General features: G+C 43.5%; 1 protein-coding gene across 1 annotated transcript; it reads left to right on the top strand.

Annotated features, from left to right (window-relative positions):
* Nucleotides 1–1,383: 1,383 nt before the first annotated feature.
* Nucleotides 1,384–17,511, top strand: SOCS4 (suppressor of cytokine signaling 4). The gene is made up of 2 exons (XM_054970155.1): nucleotides 1,384–2,716; nucleotides 15,653–17,511. Exon 2 carries the CDS (start codon nucleotides 15,758–15,760, stop codon nucleotides 17,054–17,056), a length of 1,299 nt encoding a protein of 432 aa, XP_054826130.1. The 5' UTR covers nucleotides 1,384–2,716; nucleotides 15,653–15,757; the 3' UTR covers nucleotides 17,057–17,511.
* Nucleotides 17,512–18,950: the final 1,439 nt, after the last annotated feature.

Below are 18,950 nucleotides of genomic sequence, written 5' to 3'. Positions count from 1 at the left end.
GCTTGCTGCCGCATAACATCTGAAGAGGCTGTTAAAGCCATCTGAGAACCCAAATTCCTTGCCACCATAAAAATTAAATGACTAGTGCAATCATAAACAGAGTGACACCCTTCTACGTCCATTGACTTCGGTTAACTTATAGGGAAATCCTGAAGAAGTGAACTGTGACTCACAAAAGCTCCTATCCTACCACTAATTTTGTTAGTCTTAGAAGTGCTACTGGACTCTTGCTCTTTTCTACTGATATCTGAAGAAGTGAGTTGTGACTCACGAAAGTTCATCCCCTACCAAAATTTTGTTAGTCTTAGAAGTGCGACTGGACTTATTTTATTTGATTTGTATTCCGCCCTCCCCGCACCAGCAGGCTCAGGGCGGATTCCAATTAATACAACAATATAAAATACAGTATCTTTAAAACCAATAAAACATCTTAAATATTTTTAAAAGAACACACACGCTCTTGCTCTTTTCTATTAGTATCTGAAGAAGTGAGCTGTGACTCACGAAAGCTCATCCCCTACCACAAAGTTCATTCGTGTTATAGGTGCTACTGGACTCTTGCCCTTTCCCAGGGAAATCCTAAGCAGTCTAAGCCCATTGATTTCAAATCTGCTTAGGCTTTCACTGTGGGTGTTAACTCTGTTTAGGATTGCACAAAGTATTTTTGTCCGCAACTTTCTAGGGAAAGTTGAAGGACCTGAGAAAAGTTTTGTTTTAAAGGTGGGGTGGGGGAGAAAAGGGAGAGGGAAGGGAGTTAAGGGGGGGGGGAATGAGGAGAGGAATAAAGGGGCGAGACGAAGAGTTAGGATTGCCAACCTCCAGGCTGGAGATCTCCCGGAATTACACCTGATCTCCAGGCCACAGAGATCAGTTCCCCTGGAGAAAATGGCTGCTCGGGGGGGGGGGGTTGGACTCTATGCCGAGGTCCTTTCCCTCCCCAAACTCTGCTTTCTCCCACCTTCGCCCCCCAAATCTCCAGGAATTCCCCAACCTGGAGCTGGCAACCCTACTTCTGCGGGGGAGAAATGGAAATGCCCCTCCCCCTGAGAAAAAAATTTACCTGAGGTAAAAAAATAAGCTTCTGAGCTCCACACTAGCAAAATGGGGGTGTCGGTGGCTGAGCGCCCCCCTAAAACAAAACCCCCCAAACTTTCCTCCAGTGTGTGGGAAAAGTTGAGGGGCCTCCGCAGCCCGCCGGCCACCCCGCTCCCCTCGCTGCCCTTCCCTCACCGGCGCGGCCCAAAGCGATGCCTCCTTCCCGGCTTCGAGGCTTCCCGCGCTCTAGGCCTGAGGCGGAGCCGGGCGAGCGGGCGGGCGGCGTCGGAGGCCGGGCTGGGCCTGGTCTCCGCCTCCTCCTGCTCGTCCGGATCCCGTCACCGGCCACGAAGAGGCGCCGGGCGAGGGCCGCGCCGGAGGCCGCCCGCGGGTGGGAGCAGCGCCTGGCGAGGCCGAAGAGGAAGGAGGAGGCCCCGCCGGCCCGCTTTTCTCCCTCGTCCCCGCGCCTTGCTCGAATTTCGACCCCCCACCACCACCATAAGACTTTAACGCCCCCCCCTTTTTTGCTTGTCCCACTCAGTCTCCCCCCCATCTTCTCTTCCAGCTGAGCCTCTTGAGCCAGAAGTAAATTGCCATTAAGCCCTCTCCCCACCCTCTTCAAGCCCTGACTCTGACAAAAAAAATATCTTATTTTTTTCTCCTTTCCTCATAGATCATCTAACCCCCCGTTCCAAATTATTTAATTTCCCCCCACCAGCCCCTTCTCTTCCCCTTGTTAAATCCCCTTTTCAAATAAAGGTCCCCCACCACCAGCTTTTCCTCATGTCCCCCCCCTTTTTTAAAAAATTCTTTTTCAAATAAAAGTTTCCCCACCAGCTCCTTCTCTTCCCCTTCCCAACCCCCCCTTTTTAAATCCCCCCCTTTCAGATTAAAGTCCTCCGCCAGCCCCTTCTCTTTTCCTTCTCAGGTCCCCCCCTTTTTAAAATCTCCCTTTTCAAATTAAGGTCCCCCCTTTTAAAAAAATCTCCCTTTTCAAATAAAGCCCCCCATCAGCCCCTTTTTAGATTGCTCCTTTAAAAAAAAAACCCATTTCAAATAAAGGTCCACCTTCAGCCCCTTCTTAGGTTCCTTCTTTTTAAAAATCCCCCTTTTCAAATTAAGGTCCCCCCTATCAGCCCCTTCTTAGGTTGCCCTTTTTAAAAAGACCCCCTTTTCAATTTAAGGCCCCCCATCAGCTCCTTCTTAGGTCCCCCTTTTTAAAAATCCCCCTTTTCAAATAAAGGTCCCCCCTTTTTAAAAATTGCCCTTTTCAAATAAAGGTCCCCCCTTTTAAAAAATTGCCCTTTTCAAATAAAAGTCCCCCCATCAGCCCCTTTTCAAGTCCCCCCCTTTTTTAAATCCCCCTTTTAAAATAGCAGTTCCCCACCAGCCCCTTCTCTTCCCCCTTCTCAGCCCCCCTTTTAAATTCCCTTCCTTCCCTATTATGACATCTTCCTTTCTCAGCTTCCTTTTCTCCCCCCCCCCCAATCTCTGGCTTCCTCCACCCAGCCCGCTGCTGCCCATCTCCTTCCTCCTCCAGCTGTGCAATGCATCCAGTCTGCCTTTGTGTCTGATGGGGAGCGTGCCGCTCTCTGCTCCGGCTGCATGAGATGAAGCCCCTTCGGGGTACCCTGTTTTGGGAAGGGGATGTCCACCAAATGTCTGTTCTGGTAAGCAGCAGGTAAGCATTCACTTTCAGGGAGATCGTGGCAGCCTTTCACGATGGCTGTGTCGCTTTTTTATTAACTATGAAAGGGGATTCCACTTCAACACGTCATCACACTTCTGGGGCAGATATCTTAAAAGTTGGGGGTGGGAACAACAAGCTCGGGCAGGGGCTAGGTCGTTTGTGGTACATTTGGTTGTGGGGGTAGCATCCTGTCATAGGCTAGCTTTGTTGTGGGGTTTTTAGACTTCAGAGCCATTCTGGATTTTAAAAAAATAGATGAAAGGAAAACTTTTTAGGTAAGTATATCTTGAACGTTGAAGTTGGCGCTCTATGTTCATGAAGGATGCGTTTCCATAAGAAGTTCTGCAAGTTGATTATACGATGCATAGATTCTGAGGAAAGTTAAATATTTCTTATCTTTGACTGTTGTGAGGTCAGGTTTTCTTGAACAGCACTGTTGACCTGGAATATTTGGGGAGACAGCACAAGTTATTTGGCTGTTTTGCTAAATGTCACATAAACGTCTTGGGTTCCACAGAAGAATCCAGCTTCTTTTTCCAGCACTGATTCTTAGAGTTGCACTTCCTATGGCTGCAAATCCTAGGGGCGCTTTCCTGGGAGAAAGCCCAATTAAAATAACATGAGAATTATTTCTGAGTAAACTGCTTAAGATTGTTCCCTATGTCTTATGTCTTAAAAGATAACATGCAAACAGTGATTAAATGTGTGCCTGTTTTGCTGAAAAAATGAGCATTTAAAAATATTCCAGATGCCATTTCTTCAAGCAGCGGTCCTGAGATGTAGACCTGAAAGGAAAACTATCTCTGGAGAAACCTCAAGATTTTTTTTTGTCCTGCCCAGTCTTCTATTTTAACCCTGTTTGTGTTGCTACTGGGAATGAGACCTACCAAAACATAAAATAACTCTTGAGTGACCTGTCGGCAGTGTTTACAGTATATACTAAAATATCACAGGTCTCTTGTTGACTTTCCTGAACTTTTTACTATGTGTGGCCTTATGTTTCAGTGTACACCAATATACTTTTTTAAAAAGTTACTCTTGTTTTTGGGAATGCAACCGTTTTATTGCTATGTTTTAGCTCTTCTACTTTATGCCTAAAATGGGTAGCCGTGTTAGTCTGCGTGCAGCAGTAGAAAAAAACAAGAGTCCAGTAGCACCTATAAGACTAATAAAATTTGTGGTAGGGTATGAGCTTTCATGAGTCACAGCTCACCTCTTCGTCTTACAGGCGCTACTGGAATCCTGCTCTTTTCTACTACTTTGTGCCTTTTGTGAGATGCAGCTATTTCTACTGAGGCTGACACTCTTTTGCCAAAACTAATAGTGACAAAGCACCTGTGTGCATTGTGTGATTCCCCCCCCCCCCCACCTCCGACTTAGGACTATCTCTGCATTGATTTCTATCGGCGGATGTGCTTGCAAATGTGATGCCTTAAGATGTGATTTACTACTGCTAGATGATCCCTAAAACTTCATTAATTGCGTTTGAACTGTTCACACAATAATCCTCAACAAACATGTTCTGTAAATGGTCCTTAAAGCACCTGAGTTTTGCTAGACTGCCTTTACCTCGTCCCCAGTCCTTTAAGTACGTTATACATTTCAACGGTGGTCAATTGCTTGCTGGTTCATTTTTCTTTTGTGTAATTCTCTGTGCAAGAGAGAATTTAGCTGCATGCAGTTATTTACAGGATCAGGCCCACTGAAGGAGGTGTTTATGAATGGGTTTTCACTTGTGTATCTGTTTCAAAATATAACCAAGATTTAATACAGAATCTTTTGATCTGTTTTTGCAGGGGGCTTTCGGGCAAAGATACAAAATAGCTTAAACAGAGAAGAATTTTCTGTTAACCATAAAAAGGAAAGAAAGAAACTTGTAACTAGTTTTCACAATTAGCTAGTTAATGATATGCACAGTACCGTTAGTAGCATTTGCATCTGATGGTTTGTAGATTGGAAGTTTTTGCAATGATTAATCTTGTGATTAGTGCTTTTGTCTTTGTGAGCTGATCTGAGAACAAGCCCTCTCATCTGGATTATGGAGGGAAGAACAGTTGTGTCCCTGTTTGTGATGGCTTGGTCTTTTGAAGCATTATTAAATCCAGGGCTTTTTTTCAGGACCGCACAATGACGTCACTTTGGGTCAGCTGGAACAAGGGGGAAGTTTTTTAAAGTTTAAATTGCCTTCTGCGAAAATGGTCACATGGCCGGTGGCCCCACCCCCTGATCTCCAGACAGAGGGGAGTTTAGATTGCCCTCCGTGCCACTCCAGCACCGCAGAGGGCAAGCTAAACTCCCCTCTGTCTGGAGATCAGGGGGCGGGGCCACCAGCCATGTGACCATTTTCAAGAGGTGCCGGAACGCCATTCCACCGCATTCCCACTGGAAAAAAGCCCTGATTAAATCAGTCTGGGATGGTAGATATCACCTGTAGCCTCCATTTCTGTCGGGAGCAAGAAGTTGTCCATCACTGCGATGAACTTATCACAGTGACATATTATTAAAAACTCTGTAGTCTCTAGCTATTATCCACTTCAGCTCAGAAGAAGTGTATTGGCTTGAACCCCAAACAGTTCAGGTGTTTTTCAGGCCCAAAGTACCAATTTCAGTCTTCACCAGTTTTCAGGGTTCGATATGATGAAGGATCTGCCTTATGTGAACTAAGTGAGTCAGTCCTCTGTGTCGTTCCCTAGGAGAAAGTCTAGAGTCAGTAATTTTTAAGTGTCATGGAAAGAAACAGTGTTGTGCACACTCCCTAAGAGGAGAGTTCAGTGACATTTATTAAAGGTGTAGGAAGCGGAAGAGACAATCCTGTGTTGAGCAACAATGGATGACTCTGCCATCAAACTCCTCCACAGAGGCTTTCATGCTGGGATGACTTGTGGCAGAATTACATGGCTCAAAAAGAACCCTGCATTTTATTGTCAGTGCGTGGAAGCGAGCGGCATGTTTTAAGTATTTTGTCAAATGCAAAATGCATTTAGAATGCCTTCAGTGTACTCACTAGCATACAAGTGGTACCTGAAAGGCTGAGTTTCCTTTCTGCTAACGCTATCTACCTGCGTCGCATCTGCTACATTTCTTTGAAAATGAAGCTCACGTCGCCGATTCACATAAGTGACTTACCAAATCACTGTCTCCATTAACATTTCCCTCTGGGTAAAAATATACTTAATATCTATGCTGCCTTTCATTTTTATCTGTATTGTTGGCATTAGTGTGCCTAAGGAGCCTCTCTCTCTCTCTCTCTCTCTCTCTCTCTCTCTCTCTCTCTCTCTCCCTCTCTCCCTCTCTCCCTCTCTCCCTCTCTCTCCCCCACCCCTCTCAAACTGCTCTTGGGTTATGAAGAGGTAGTGAAAACTCATTTTTAAGAGGGCTACAGGCAAAGGAGAATACTAAGGCATAGTGTTAAGCAAGTCTTTATAGCTGGCATAAATCCAGTTTATGTACGTGTTCCTCTAACCCAAGCTGAACTGGGAATTATCTGTCTTCCAACTGTGTTCTTAAAACAGAAATGGACTTGCTTTTTGTTGCTGAGATAGTGTTAGCAATCATGCTTGTAGGTATCTAATCTTTTCATACTCTGTATTACGGACTTCTTGTTTGATTGATTGATTTAATGTATTATTTGCCTTTGCAAGCTCTCAAAATGGGCTGTATTAGACATAACTTTTAATAAACAGCTCCTTTCTTTTGCTCATTCACTGAGAAGGGAAAGAAAATGTCTGAAAAATCAGTATATAGGCCCTCAATGGGACAAAGAGACTAGATGTCTTGCTGTAGCAATATTATGGTGGTGACTATAGTGATGAGAATGGAGTAATTAAATGAAAGAAGAACCAAGAGCCGTATTCTTTTATTTACTCTGTCGGTTTAATAAAAAAGAAAAAAGTTGCTAGGAGAAGAAGGAACATAAAGTAAATCAGTGGGAAAGATGTGGTGTTTTGGCCATCTTTGGGATCTAAAAATAGACAACTTCCTTCTTATTTATTGGGGGGGGATTTAAATTTTAGATTTTCATAATACGTTTCAATAAGAATTTGGTTTTCATAAAATGTTCCAGAAATCTGCAAAAAAAGAGAGGTTGGTTTATTTATTTAGGATATTTCTATGCCGCCTCTTCAGAGTCCAGACTCTTCATAGTTGAATAACACCCTTCCATTGAAATGTCTTCTTGAGGCATTGGCATAAGATGCTTTATATTTCATTTTCACATATGGTCCCTCCTATTCCAAAGGTTCAAGGTGGGAAGCAAGGTGTTTATTGAATACAATTCTCACCATCAGTGAGTACTATTATGAATCTCATTTTGGAGACATCTTGGTCTCAGTAGCATTTGCTATGGTAGATCAAGGGTCCTCAACCTTTTTTTGACCCTGTAAGCACCTTTGGAATTTTGACAGGGTGTTGAGTGCCACCCCAAAATGGCTTCCACGGGAGGCGGAGCCAAACCCAGAACGGCTTCCGCAGGAGGCCTCCCTCCACACATGCCACGGTAACTGCAGGCACCAGATTGGGGGACCCTATGGTAGATCATGACATTTTTTGGACTTCCTGTGGGAATTAGACAGAGAAAACAGAACTGATTTGTGCAAGTTTCATTCCCTTCTAGGCAGGCAAGTTGGAAGTGTACTCCTTGAACTTCACAGGACAACTCCCACGGGCCTCCTTCTGTCCTGCCCCCCCCCCCCAATATTAAACATCTAAATGAAGCTGCCAGATGAACTCATCCGGAGAGCTAGTGTGGAGTGTCTTCATGTGATGCCCAGCTGATTTCCGTCTCTATTTTTCATTTATTCAGTTCAAAAGTAGAGTCGTAGTTGGAACCTGCTCGTGCAATACTCTTCTCATCCTAAGCTGCGCTGCCTGCCAGATAGCTTCCAAACCCAAGTCAGATTTGGACCACTGAAGTCCTGGCCAGCCAAGTTAAGTCTTCAGAGTTCCAGAATCTCTTGAAAACTGCGTGAGAAGCACAAGCTTTCTCATTGTATTCTTCCCTTGTAAACCTTGGCTAAGACCAACTCTGCTCTCTTAAAAGTCAGATAAAATGAGCCCTTTCTGTTTGTTTTTACATCATGTTTCTTTAAAAATATATTGTATACTGTTTGGACTGTTTTATGGTTCTTTTTTTTCTTTTGTAAATTATCTTGGGCCAAGTCTTACCTTAAAGGTGGTACAGAGACCTCTTAATAGTAGAAAACAGCTCTTTAAAAGCAGACCAAAGGTTCAAGGTATTTCCCCCAGAATAAAAATAGTATTTTCCCAGTTGTGTATCGTTTTATATAATTCTCTGGAACCAATATGTTGACAGTTCTCTGAGTAACAGCTATGTAAAGCAAAACATGGCATACAGTGAGCATGTTGGATCTTAGGAAAGGCTTAATTTCTTTTTAATTCTCTTTTCCTCTGTGCAGTAGATAAAAAAGCATTTCCATCCATCACGGTCTTTTAAAATTGCCCTTAGCAAAAGAACTGGATTTTATATAATCCTCTTCAGTATATGAAGCACTTGATACCTCAGATGCCTTTGGGGAGAGTCTTTCTTCCAACTCCATTTTGATAAGCCAGTGACAACGTTGCCAAGAGATTCCCAGTCTGTGACTTATGTATTTTTAATTAATTCCCATCTTGAGAGTGACCTGAAAGTGTCAGTATAGTATAGCATCTCTTAACATCATGCTTATATGAACTAATATTGAACAAGGATAGCATTAATATTTGAGCGCGTTATGTTTCTTGACCTACTTTGGATGACTTCTGGGGGTTTTGCTCTTAAATGCCTCACTGCCATGAATATATAGCATTTGTTAAAGAGAGAAGCAAAGCAAAAATCCCTCTAGCATACAGCCTGCAAAATAATATGTTTGTTAGGACCAACCAGTATTCACAACGTGGTGACCAAGCTTTCGAGAAATACACAAATCTTAGAGTAGATTTTTTTTTTAATTGGAGGAAGGTGTTTCAAGGAGGAGACATGGTGTTAAACCTCATCTGCAGTTTGCTTCAAATGATAGTGGAGAAAGTCCTTGTAAATGAAGTAGGTTATTTTCTTTAATTATATACAATATTATAAATGTTTAGATTAGGACTATAGGACTACGCCTTTTGGGAGTCAGAGCATCAGTTACCCCAAAATCTATGTGTATGGAAGTAAGAAAAGGTGAGAAGTAGAGATGGGCGCAAACTGAGCGGTTCATGAACCGGCAGTTCATGGGAGCGCTTTTTCCATGAACCACGACGAACCTTTATGATTTTTAAGGCAGTTCGTTTGTTTCGTTTTTCGGTTCGTGACTGCAGACAGCCTAGCACCGATCCATCTATTCCCTAGGAAATGTGGGGAGGGACTTCTGCAGATATTTCCTCGCAATAGGAACAAATGGAGTGGTTGGGGGCACCTTCTTTGGGGGCTCTAAAATGTCCTCCCTGAAGTCCAAAATTGACCAAATTTGCAGGGAACCTACCTCTAACTGTTCCCTAAAGACCCCCCCCCCAAGTTTCAGGGAGCTTGGACCCTGGGAAAGGCATGATCTATGTGTATTTCCAGTTGTTGTCAGATTTGGAGGCCTATAACTCAGACATCCGACAGCCAATCTTTGCCAAACTTGGAGAGTGGCTGGAGGAGAGCCTGCTGAAGACTCCCTGTGAGTTTGGCATCTCTGACTGTCCAGGGGGCTGTTCTACGGCCTCCAGAAGTGATGAACCAAACAAATCGGTTTGCATACTGGGCAAGTTTGGGGTTGTTTGTGGAACATGGTGAACCATGAACCGCCATTTTCCCAGTTCGTGCCCATCTCTAGTGAGAAGTGCTCCATGGAGTCCTTTGATGTACGTATGTATGTTTGTTGTTTTAAAATGTGGGGAAAATAAATGGCTTTGAGTGTTTAGTGCAGAGATGTGGAGGCCTAGAGAAAAATTTGAGTTGGGAGTGGGAGCGTGTTTTTTTCCTAAGACCTTTCCTCCACCCATTTTTCTTATGGAAAAATTGGAAATTTGGGAGAGTACTGAAAAAACTTCTATGAAATATTTTCTCTTTTAGAACAAGTGAAATGCTCTTAAAGACAAGGTGGGCGTGCTGTAGACATATATAGCTGTTAAATCCAAGATGTGTTTCTGCACCTAGAATGTGTGAAGGAATAGAGAAGCTTGATTCAATTTGTGCAAGCTTCAGTTTTTCTAAAGAGCTGCTTGAAAATAAAGATGAATCTGAAAGGCTCAGAATCAGTTTTAGAAAGTGGTTCTGATTAGAGACTCGAGGTGCTGATACTTTTATTTTTAAATGTGACTAATTTTGTACATAATTAAAATGCTATAATGTGTATGCAGATAATACCCAATGCATAGCTCAGTGATTTAATGTTACGAAGTTTAACTACATATCAAACTACGCTATTTTATTGCATGACGCCTTTTCTGACCAAATAATATGTTTTATGTTATTCACTGCAAAGCTTGTGTTTTCTGTTTAACAAAAAAATAAATGAGCTAAGGTAGAATAGGTTGCATCATCTTTCAGTAATATATCGTATATTGGGTACACTTAAAATTCTGCTTATAGAAAACAGGCATTTATTATTTTATTTTAAATTCCATAAATATGGCAAATGTGGCGAAGTTATATGCTAAGTAAGTTATGAAGGATGCATTTTATGTTGTTAAAGCAGTAACATTAATTTAGGATTGATAGGACAGTAAGTATTGTATATATTTCAGTTTTTCCCGAAATTTTTGGTTTTTTCCTGTGGCTTCAAAATTTCCAGAAATATTACATCTCTAGTTCAGTTGTGTATATAGTTCCAAAAGATGCCTAGATGTTTCATGAATACCTCATCAATACACACTAGTTATATAATTTATATTGGGGTTCATTCTTTGAACAGTAAGGTAGTCTGGTGACTAGAAAGATTCAGTCAGTTGACCCAGTTACGTATTAGACAAGTATTGACTTTTTATTAGATCAAGAAGATAGTGTACCTGTTAACTGATCTGTTCCTAAACTAATTATAAAAACGTATTTAACTGTCATTATGAAACGAGAATATTTCACATCGGTTTTAAAATGTAAGGTTTCTCTAAATGAATGATTAAACTCAAAAGCTCTTCTCTCTAGTTTTATCCAGGAACCACCAGAGTTGGTCTACAATTGCAAAGTTTTTTTTAAAATAAAGTATATAAAGCAAAGCCCCAGTAACTACTGAAAGCCAAAGTTGGTTTTCAAAGGCCCTAGGCAAAATAGGCCCCAGGCAGTTATTCTTGTTTTTATGTGCCATTATTATTGTTGTTGTTGTTGTTGTTTATATTTATATCCCACCCTCCCTGGAGGTGCAGCTTAACCATGTGTGGTCGCTCATATATGGGGGGTAGATGATCAATACCCCCCCTACAGACATAGGGGAGACCGGGGGAGAGGCTAATTTGGTGGAAACCCTGATGGCCTCAACCATAGACCTGGCGGAACATCTCCGTCTTACAGGCCCGCCTGAAGGAAACAAGATCTTGGCGGGCCCAGGTGTCCTCAGACAGAGAGTTCCACCAGGTCGGGGCCAGGACCAAAAAGGCCCTAGCCCTGGTTGAGCCAGGCATCTTCTTGTTTGGAAGATGTAGTTTTAGCAGGGTGGCCGGTAGGAGAAGCTTTGCTGTGCTGCTAGATCTCTCCCTGCTTGCTGCAGAGCGAAGGGGTAAGCAGCCCTCATTTCTGCTGGACAAACAACACCTTAACTGATAGTTGGAGGGCCAGTGTGGTGCAGCGGCTAGAGTGCCTGTTCAGTTCTTACCCAGCAGGGACAGAGAGGGGCCACAGCAGCCTTCAGCATCCATTTTCCCCAAGCCCTGGCACCAGATGAACCTCAGGATATGGGGGGAGGGGGGGTCTGTTGCTCCATGGTCCTTGTCTCTCAAGCCCTCCAGGTTTCCATTGATATCTTGGGAGCACTCCAACCCTGCCTGCCTACCCTTCCCTGGGCAGCCTCATGAAAGATTGCCTGTTGGTGGGTTGACCTTGGGCTCCTCCAATACCCAGGTGGGCCCCAGGTGAGTGAAGGCAATTTGAGCCAGTGGTCTCCCTGACTGGGCTTGCTTTTCTCCTGCTCCACCCTTCAGAGGTTTTAAGAGGCTGCTATGCCTGTCTGCTCAGGCCCCCCAAAACCCCAGGTGCTGCCGGCCTCCTCCTCTGGCCTGTTCCCAACTGCAGCCCATTGCCTGAGCCCTGCCTCTCCCCTAAGTCATGGGCAGGGCCTGCAAGGCTCTGGGGCTGCTGCTGGGCCCCCTCCGGGTGTGGCGTTTCCCTTGCTTCTTTCCCCAGAGCCCCTGCTTGAGTTTACCTACCTTAGCAGTGCCTGGGTGAGGCTGGTCCCTGCTGGAGGTTCCTCTGGAGTAAGTAAGTGCAGGGGTGGGACTTCCATCTCTGGACAGTGACAAACGAGTATTTGGGCAACCTCCTTTCAAATCCACACTCTGTTTTTTTTAATTTTTATTGGATGGGTCAGTATACACAAATCATAATATTCAATATCAATATCCATCACATTCTATCACTCCCACCCATTCCCCCCCTTTTCAGTTGATTTCCAACAGTTTTCCATTCCCTTCATCTACATTACATCACTATCTCCTATAATATTAATTTCTACATTATAATATATAGTATAACATATCTGTATCTAATATAAAATATACTATATCATTCTTACTTATACACTATCCATATTTTCACCTCCAACTAATATAAAGATCTATTCTCCCCTCTTAACAATTATCCAAAGACTGCATTTTGACTTTCATGTCCCACTTTTTTTCCACATAATTCTTAAGTTTCTCCCAACTCATAACATATTCCACGGTATCTTGTTCTTTCAACTTCCTTGTTAGCTTGTCCATTTTTGCCATGTTCAGTAGTTTCAGAATCCAATCTTCCGCTGATGGTATCTCTTGAGTCTTCCACAACTGTGCATAAGACATCCTAGCCGCAGTAATCATATAAAACACCATTGTTCTGTCCATTGTATCAAATTCTTCTAGGTTCATACTTAATAACAACAATTCTGGGTTCTTAATCACATTTTTCTGTAAGATATCTGACATAACCTCTACAATTTCCCCCCAGAATTGTTTAGCTTTTTCACAAGTCCACCACATACGATAAAAAGTACCTTCATGTTTCTTACACTTCCAACACTTATCTGACATTTGACTATTACCATTTGCTCAAATCCACACTCTGGTATGGAAACTTGCTGGATGACTTTGGCCGAGCCTACTTCATAGGACTGTTGTTGTGAGGGAGGAAAGGAGAATTTGATAAGCCGCTTTGGGTCTCCTTGGGGAGGAAGGCAGAGTATAAATAAGTAAAATAAATAAAACAATACAGAAAGGGACACCGCGACTTACACCAGTGGCATTCTTAGCTCTTTGTGGAATTTAACACAGCCAGAATGAATAGGCTCCTCAGAGCTTGGAAGCCAAGCGGGGTCAGTCACAGTTAATACTTGGATGGGAAACCACCTCTTGTCTGGAACATCCCACGGATGGGGTCGCCCGTGAGTCAGCTGCAACTTGTAGGCATGTTCTTCTAAATAATGGATGGTTGATTGACAAGCGAATAATGTTCTGTCCTCCCCAATTCTATACGGAGAATAAAAAATTCACCGCAAGAAGGTGTTCCTGGTTTCCAAGGCTTTACATGGTAACTGTTGTTCAGCAGATATATATAGATAGATAGAGACATATACATACGCTGATATGAAGATGTGTGTTCACCAAGACGCTTCCAACATACTCTAATATTCCACATCTCATTTTGCCGCTAGTCGTTCCCCTCGGGTATGGTTAATTATCAAGAAAGATGAAAGGTTATATACTTCATTCCTCAACAAGTAATTAAATTGTGGAATTAATTGGCAGTCGATGTAGAGATGGCCATGAGCATAAATAGCTTTAAAGGGGGGTTAGGGAGATTCGTGGTGGAGAGGTCCGACGATGTCTGCTAGCCATGGTGAGTAAAGAGAACCTCCATATACAGAGGTAGCAAACCTCTGAAAGCCAGTGCTAGGGGGAAACATCAGGGGAATGTAGCGAGGAGGTAGTTGTGAATTTCCTGCACTAGGCAGGCGTTGGACTAGATGACCCCGGGAGTCCCTTCCAGCTCTATGACTCTATGAATGTCTTGGTCTCTGTGCCCAGTTGGTTGGCCCTCCAGGGCAACTGTTTTAGTTGCCGCGTGGAACAGAATGCTGGACAACTGGTCCGATGCAGCAGGGCTCTTCTTACCATTGTTTATATACTTAGGTTACTTATAGTCCGCCTTTCTCACTGAGACTCAAGGCGGATTACACAGTGTGAATCACTGCGGTCAACAGGATGGGGCACCCAGTAAGCCATACAATAGGATTGGGATTGCAGAAATCTGAACAGAGCAAAACAAAGCATAAGCATTAACAAGACAGTGCAAAAATTGCATAGCTTCTTCCTGCTTACAGCAACAGACAGTTCTTATTTGCCGCGTAAACTGGTGCATTTGGAAGTAAAGAATTCTAGGATCATGGCAAAAAATTCCATAAATATGAATTGATAATTTTATATGCTGCTATATGTTACCGGCTTTTGTGGAAGCATACTGTTTAGGATTGCCAGGTCCCTGAGGGGGCCAGGGAGGGAGGGAGTTGCGCGGGCAGGGAATTTACCTCGCATGTGTCACACCAGGAACAACATCATTTGTGACACAATGTGGAAGTAGTGTAGTGTTTGGGGCCAATTTTCATTCAATCCCCCCCCCCCGTGTGACCCATTACTTCCACATGCACCAGGAATGACATTGTTCCTGGCACGACACAAGCGTGCACGGGCCCCCCACTGACCAGGTAAGAGGTGGGGGGGACAGAGGCTGGGGGAGCGGGATCCCCCACCAGGGGACTGGCAAGCCTAATGCCATTGTAAGAGATCATTAACACATCCCTGTTGAAACTTTGAAAGAGTTAAAAGGGATTAAATGTGTGAGGCAGGAGTATCTTGGTACAAGGGCAGGAAAAACTGTAATAATGTAAACCGTAGCAACTTGTCTGAGGTTGCGTTTCATTGACCTTGTCTTTCATATGGGGATGCACTTCCAAGTACCTGGGAGACGGACAGGCCTAGGTCCTTTTCTCTCCCTTTTGCCAGCCAATCAATTTTTTTTGTATTACATATTTGAGCAATTTAGCCTGAGTGTCCTACGAATATCCAGCACCTTGTTCTTTGCCAGTGCGCTATCTACAGCTGTGCTCCTGTTTTCGTGGGAGTAGTTTGCATGCCGGAGGCCTTGGAAGATTAAGCTAGTAAATGTTCATTGGGGAAGTAATAAAGGGCTGTGAACAGCCCAGATGGAATGCCGCATACTTGCTATATCCAGGTTGAGCAAATCCCAGGCTCCATGGTGCCTAGTATTTTCAGGAATACTTTTATCCAAGCATCTCTTCTGCAGTTCTCAGTGTATGAAATTCTTTTTATTGCTTGTTTAACTTTACACCATTCGGCGGTGGAGGACGAAGTCGCTTCTTAACCAGTTGCTTCCTATCCTGACTGATATTCCATTAAAAATGGAACTTTGGAAAGCCATAATGGGATTACGAAGAATTGGGTAGACTAGGGTTAGAAGTTAGCCTTTTGTTGTGAAGATAACCAAGGTCGCCCCTATATTTATTTAAGCACTGCAACACTTTTGCTGTAGTAAAATTATGAGAAACTACAAAGAGGTTAGGATGACGTTTTGTGGTGACAAAAACTGGAACATCTATTCAATAAAGTCTGGCTCCTAAGTGTTTGGGCTAGCTCCTAGAGCTAACGAACAGCGTGAAGGCAGTGGCTATATGCACAAGGCGAGTAGAAATGTAGTCTTGAACTGTTAAATGTGTGCTTCTCGATGACTAAATTGAATGCAGTCCATTTCTGTTTCCGTAGATACATCCCAAAAGTGCCTAACAGAAGCCTTCGTTGGTAAGAACCAAGGCGGCAACCCTTGCCGTCAATAGTCCTTGGACTCTTGCGAAGCCAACCGCATCAAAAATGGCAGAAAATAAAGAAAGGGATAATAAGAATACAGACGTAAGGCCGAAAACCAGCCGGAGCAGAAGCGCAGACAGAAAGGATGGTTATGTATGGAGCAGGAAAAAACTTTCCTGGTCAAAACGGAGTGACAGCAGTTCTGATGCTGAAACAGCAAGTACTTCAGGGAAATCCACATTTGGTTTGAGGAACCAGGAGCGGAAGCACAGCTGTTCCTCGACTGAGCTGGACCTGGAACGATCATGTGGCCACAGGTTCCTCGGCCGATCTCTGAAACAGAAACTGCAAGACGCTGTGGGGCAGTGTTTCCCCATCAAGAACTGCAGCAGTCGGCATTCTTCGGCGCTTCCCTCCAAGAGGAAAATACATATCAGCGAGCTGATGCTGGACACGTGCCCCTTCCCGCCGCGATCTGAGCTAGCTTTTCGTTGGCACTTAATCAAACGGCACACTGCCCCCATTCAGCAGAAATCGGAAAGCTGGCTCAGTGTGGAGTCTTGCCACAGTGAAGGGAAAGATGGAGACGTGGAGAGTGCGGATGGAGGAGGGCCGGTGGTTCTGCAGGCATGCGATTTCAGCAGCGGCGCTTCCTGCAGATGCAGTCCCCGAGACGAGTCTGCTGCGAGTCGGCCGATGAAGAACAGAGAAGAGAGCGACATGGACTCTGATGACGAAGTGGTGACTCTTTGTACCAGCTCCAGAAAGAGAAACAAGCCGCGATGGGACCCTGACGATGAGCTGCTGCAACTGGAATCACCTCCTAAGTACCACACCCAGATCGACTACGTCCATTGCCTGGTCCCTGACCTCCTTCAGATCAATAATAACCCATGCTACTGGGGAGTGATGGATAAATATGCTGCAGAAGCGCTTCTAGATGGAAAGCCGGAAGGAACTTTTTTGCTACGAGACTCTGCCCAGGAAGATTACTTGTTCTCGGTTAGTTTTAGGCGGTACAGTCGCTCCCTGCACGCCAGGATTGAGCAGTGGAATCACAACTTCAGCTTCGACGCACACGACCCGTGTGTCTTCCATTCCCCTGACATCACGGGGCTCTTAGAACATTACAAAGATCCGAGCTCGTGTATGTTCTTCGAACCGCTGCTTTCGACTCCGTTAAACAGGACTTTCCCCTTTTCTCTTCAACATATATGCAGGACTGTTATTTGTAACTATACAACTTACGACGGCATAGATGCACTTCCTGTACCTCCATCTGTGAAGTTGTATCTGAAGGAATATCACTATAAGTCAAAAGTTAGAGTCCTCAGGATAGACGCACCAGAGCAACAAACCTAAACATTAGTTTTAGGGTTTGTTTTGTTTTAATTAGAGCGTTGGGCAATTAGACAGTCTGTCTTTCTGTCATTTTTTTTTCTGAAAAAGTATTTATTGTCCAAACAGGTCTCCACCTCAGCCTTATGATCAAAATGGATTTTTTTTAATTCCCTTACTCCAACAGGCAGATTATTAATGAAGACACGAAATCTGTGGGTTTATTGATAATACCCTATAGGTTTTTTGGGGAACGTCAAGTCGTTTTTTTAACTTTTCACTCGAGGCTAATCTTTTAGATTTTAAGCTAAATCCAAAATTGAATTTGTCTTTTATATACTGTGATTTATATACGGTACAGGCATGTTTGAAACACTGTATGCAAGGGCTCCTCGAGAGTGACCAATTTGTATTTTATACCTTTCTTTGAACATGAGTACATTGTCCTCTCTATAAGAAGTAAAATTAATGTCTATTTATGATGCTGGCTGCTACCATGTGAGTTCTTAATTTCTCTCTTACATTTTGTAAATAACTTTTCATTTTATTATGTCTGGGGGTTGTCTTTTGAGATACCATGTGACATCAATCTGGTATTTGACACTGAAATCACTTGGATTTTTTAATCATTTTTTTTTTAATTTAAATGTGTGCAGGGCTCATTTTGAGGGGGAATGTGCAGGAACACAGTTCTGGTAGTTCTCCAAAGAGGTCACATGTCGGGTGCTCCCGCCCACCTGGTTTTGGGCCCGTTTTGGCCTGGATTTGGCCCAAAATGTCCAGGATCAGGCCTAAAACAGCTAGGATTGGTCCCAAAACAGCCAGGATCAGGCCTCTGACAGGTGGTGGATCACTCTCCCACTCAGCAGTTGCCAATTCTGACCATTTGGGGCCCCTTTTTTGCCATTTTCAGCCCTTTTTTGCCATTTTGGGCCCAATTTCGGCCCTGAATGGCCAGGATTGGGTCCAAAACAGCCAGGATAGGTGATGTTAGGGGGTGTGGCATATGCAAATCAGTTATGCTAATGACACACTTCTGGTGATGTCAAGGGGTGTGGCATATGCTAATGAGTTCCTGCCGCTCTTTTTCTATGAAATGACCCCTGAATGTGTGCATGTCCTTAGTTTTGGGATATCTACTGAAAATCCTGATCATTTAATTGTATTAAGGAACATCACAGTGAAGTTAGTACCTATTTTCAAAGGAACTAACAGTGCAATTCTAACAGTTATATCATTTGAAGTAAATGAGCTCAGAAGAGTGTAGCTCTGTTTAGGATTAAGACGGGTGGCCGTATTTGTCTGTCTGTAGCAGTAGAAAAGAGCGAGAGTCCAGTAGCACCTATAAGACTTAACAAAATGTGTGGTAGGGTGGGAGCTTTCGTGAGCCACGGCTCACTTTGGTACTGCAAGACTTGTAGCGTTAGACAAGATGGGTGTTGAGGCTGTACCTGCAGATTGCACAATCTAATTGTCATGTGTTACTACAATGAAATTTCAAATAAGCTGGAGAAGACATGTGTTAACCTATCCCAATCATTATTTCCATAGGTTCTATGCTATCCCCCCTCCCCGTTTTCCTACCCAGGCTAGGCAAGTCTTTCCCTGATGTAACCTTTCTCCCCTAAATTATGCCCTTCCTATTCCTTGCACCAAAAATTCAGTGTTGTTGCCTGCCTGTTGAAATTGTATCCCTCAGTCAAAAAAATTCTCTGCCGGCTAACAGCTATTAAAATCCCAGACAAAGGTACCAATTAAAATGTACTCCAAAGTCATCATCAATTTATTTCGATACAGAATCAGCTCCGGGAACTCCAAAGTCATGGATGGTGACTGTTTTATCAAGTCCCGATTTCTTTATTTAAATTAGGCTTTAAAAAACTCAGCTCTGAAGCTGCAGCAATAAAAAAATAGATTT

This window comes from Eublepharis macularius, chromosome 2 (genome assembly GCF_028583425.1).
Source record: "Eublepharis macularius isolate TG4126 chromosome 2, MPM_Emac_v1.0, whole genome shotgun sequence".
In the NCBI taxonomy this organism is placed as follows: Eukaryota; Metazoa; Chordata; class Lepidosauria; order Squamata; family Eublepharidae; genus Eublepharis; species Eublepharis macularius.
The sequence above is the reverse complement of the archived record's forward strand: the minus strand, read 5'-3'. Positions and strand labels throughout refer to the sequence as shown.

What these genes read in the sequence shown, in the direction of transcription:
- SOCS4 (XM_054970155.1), top strand. Translation starts at nt 15,758, where the DNA reads ATGGCAGAAAATAAAGAAAGGGATAATAAGAATACAGACGTAAGGCCG.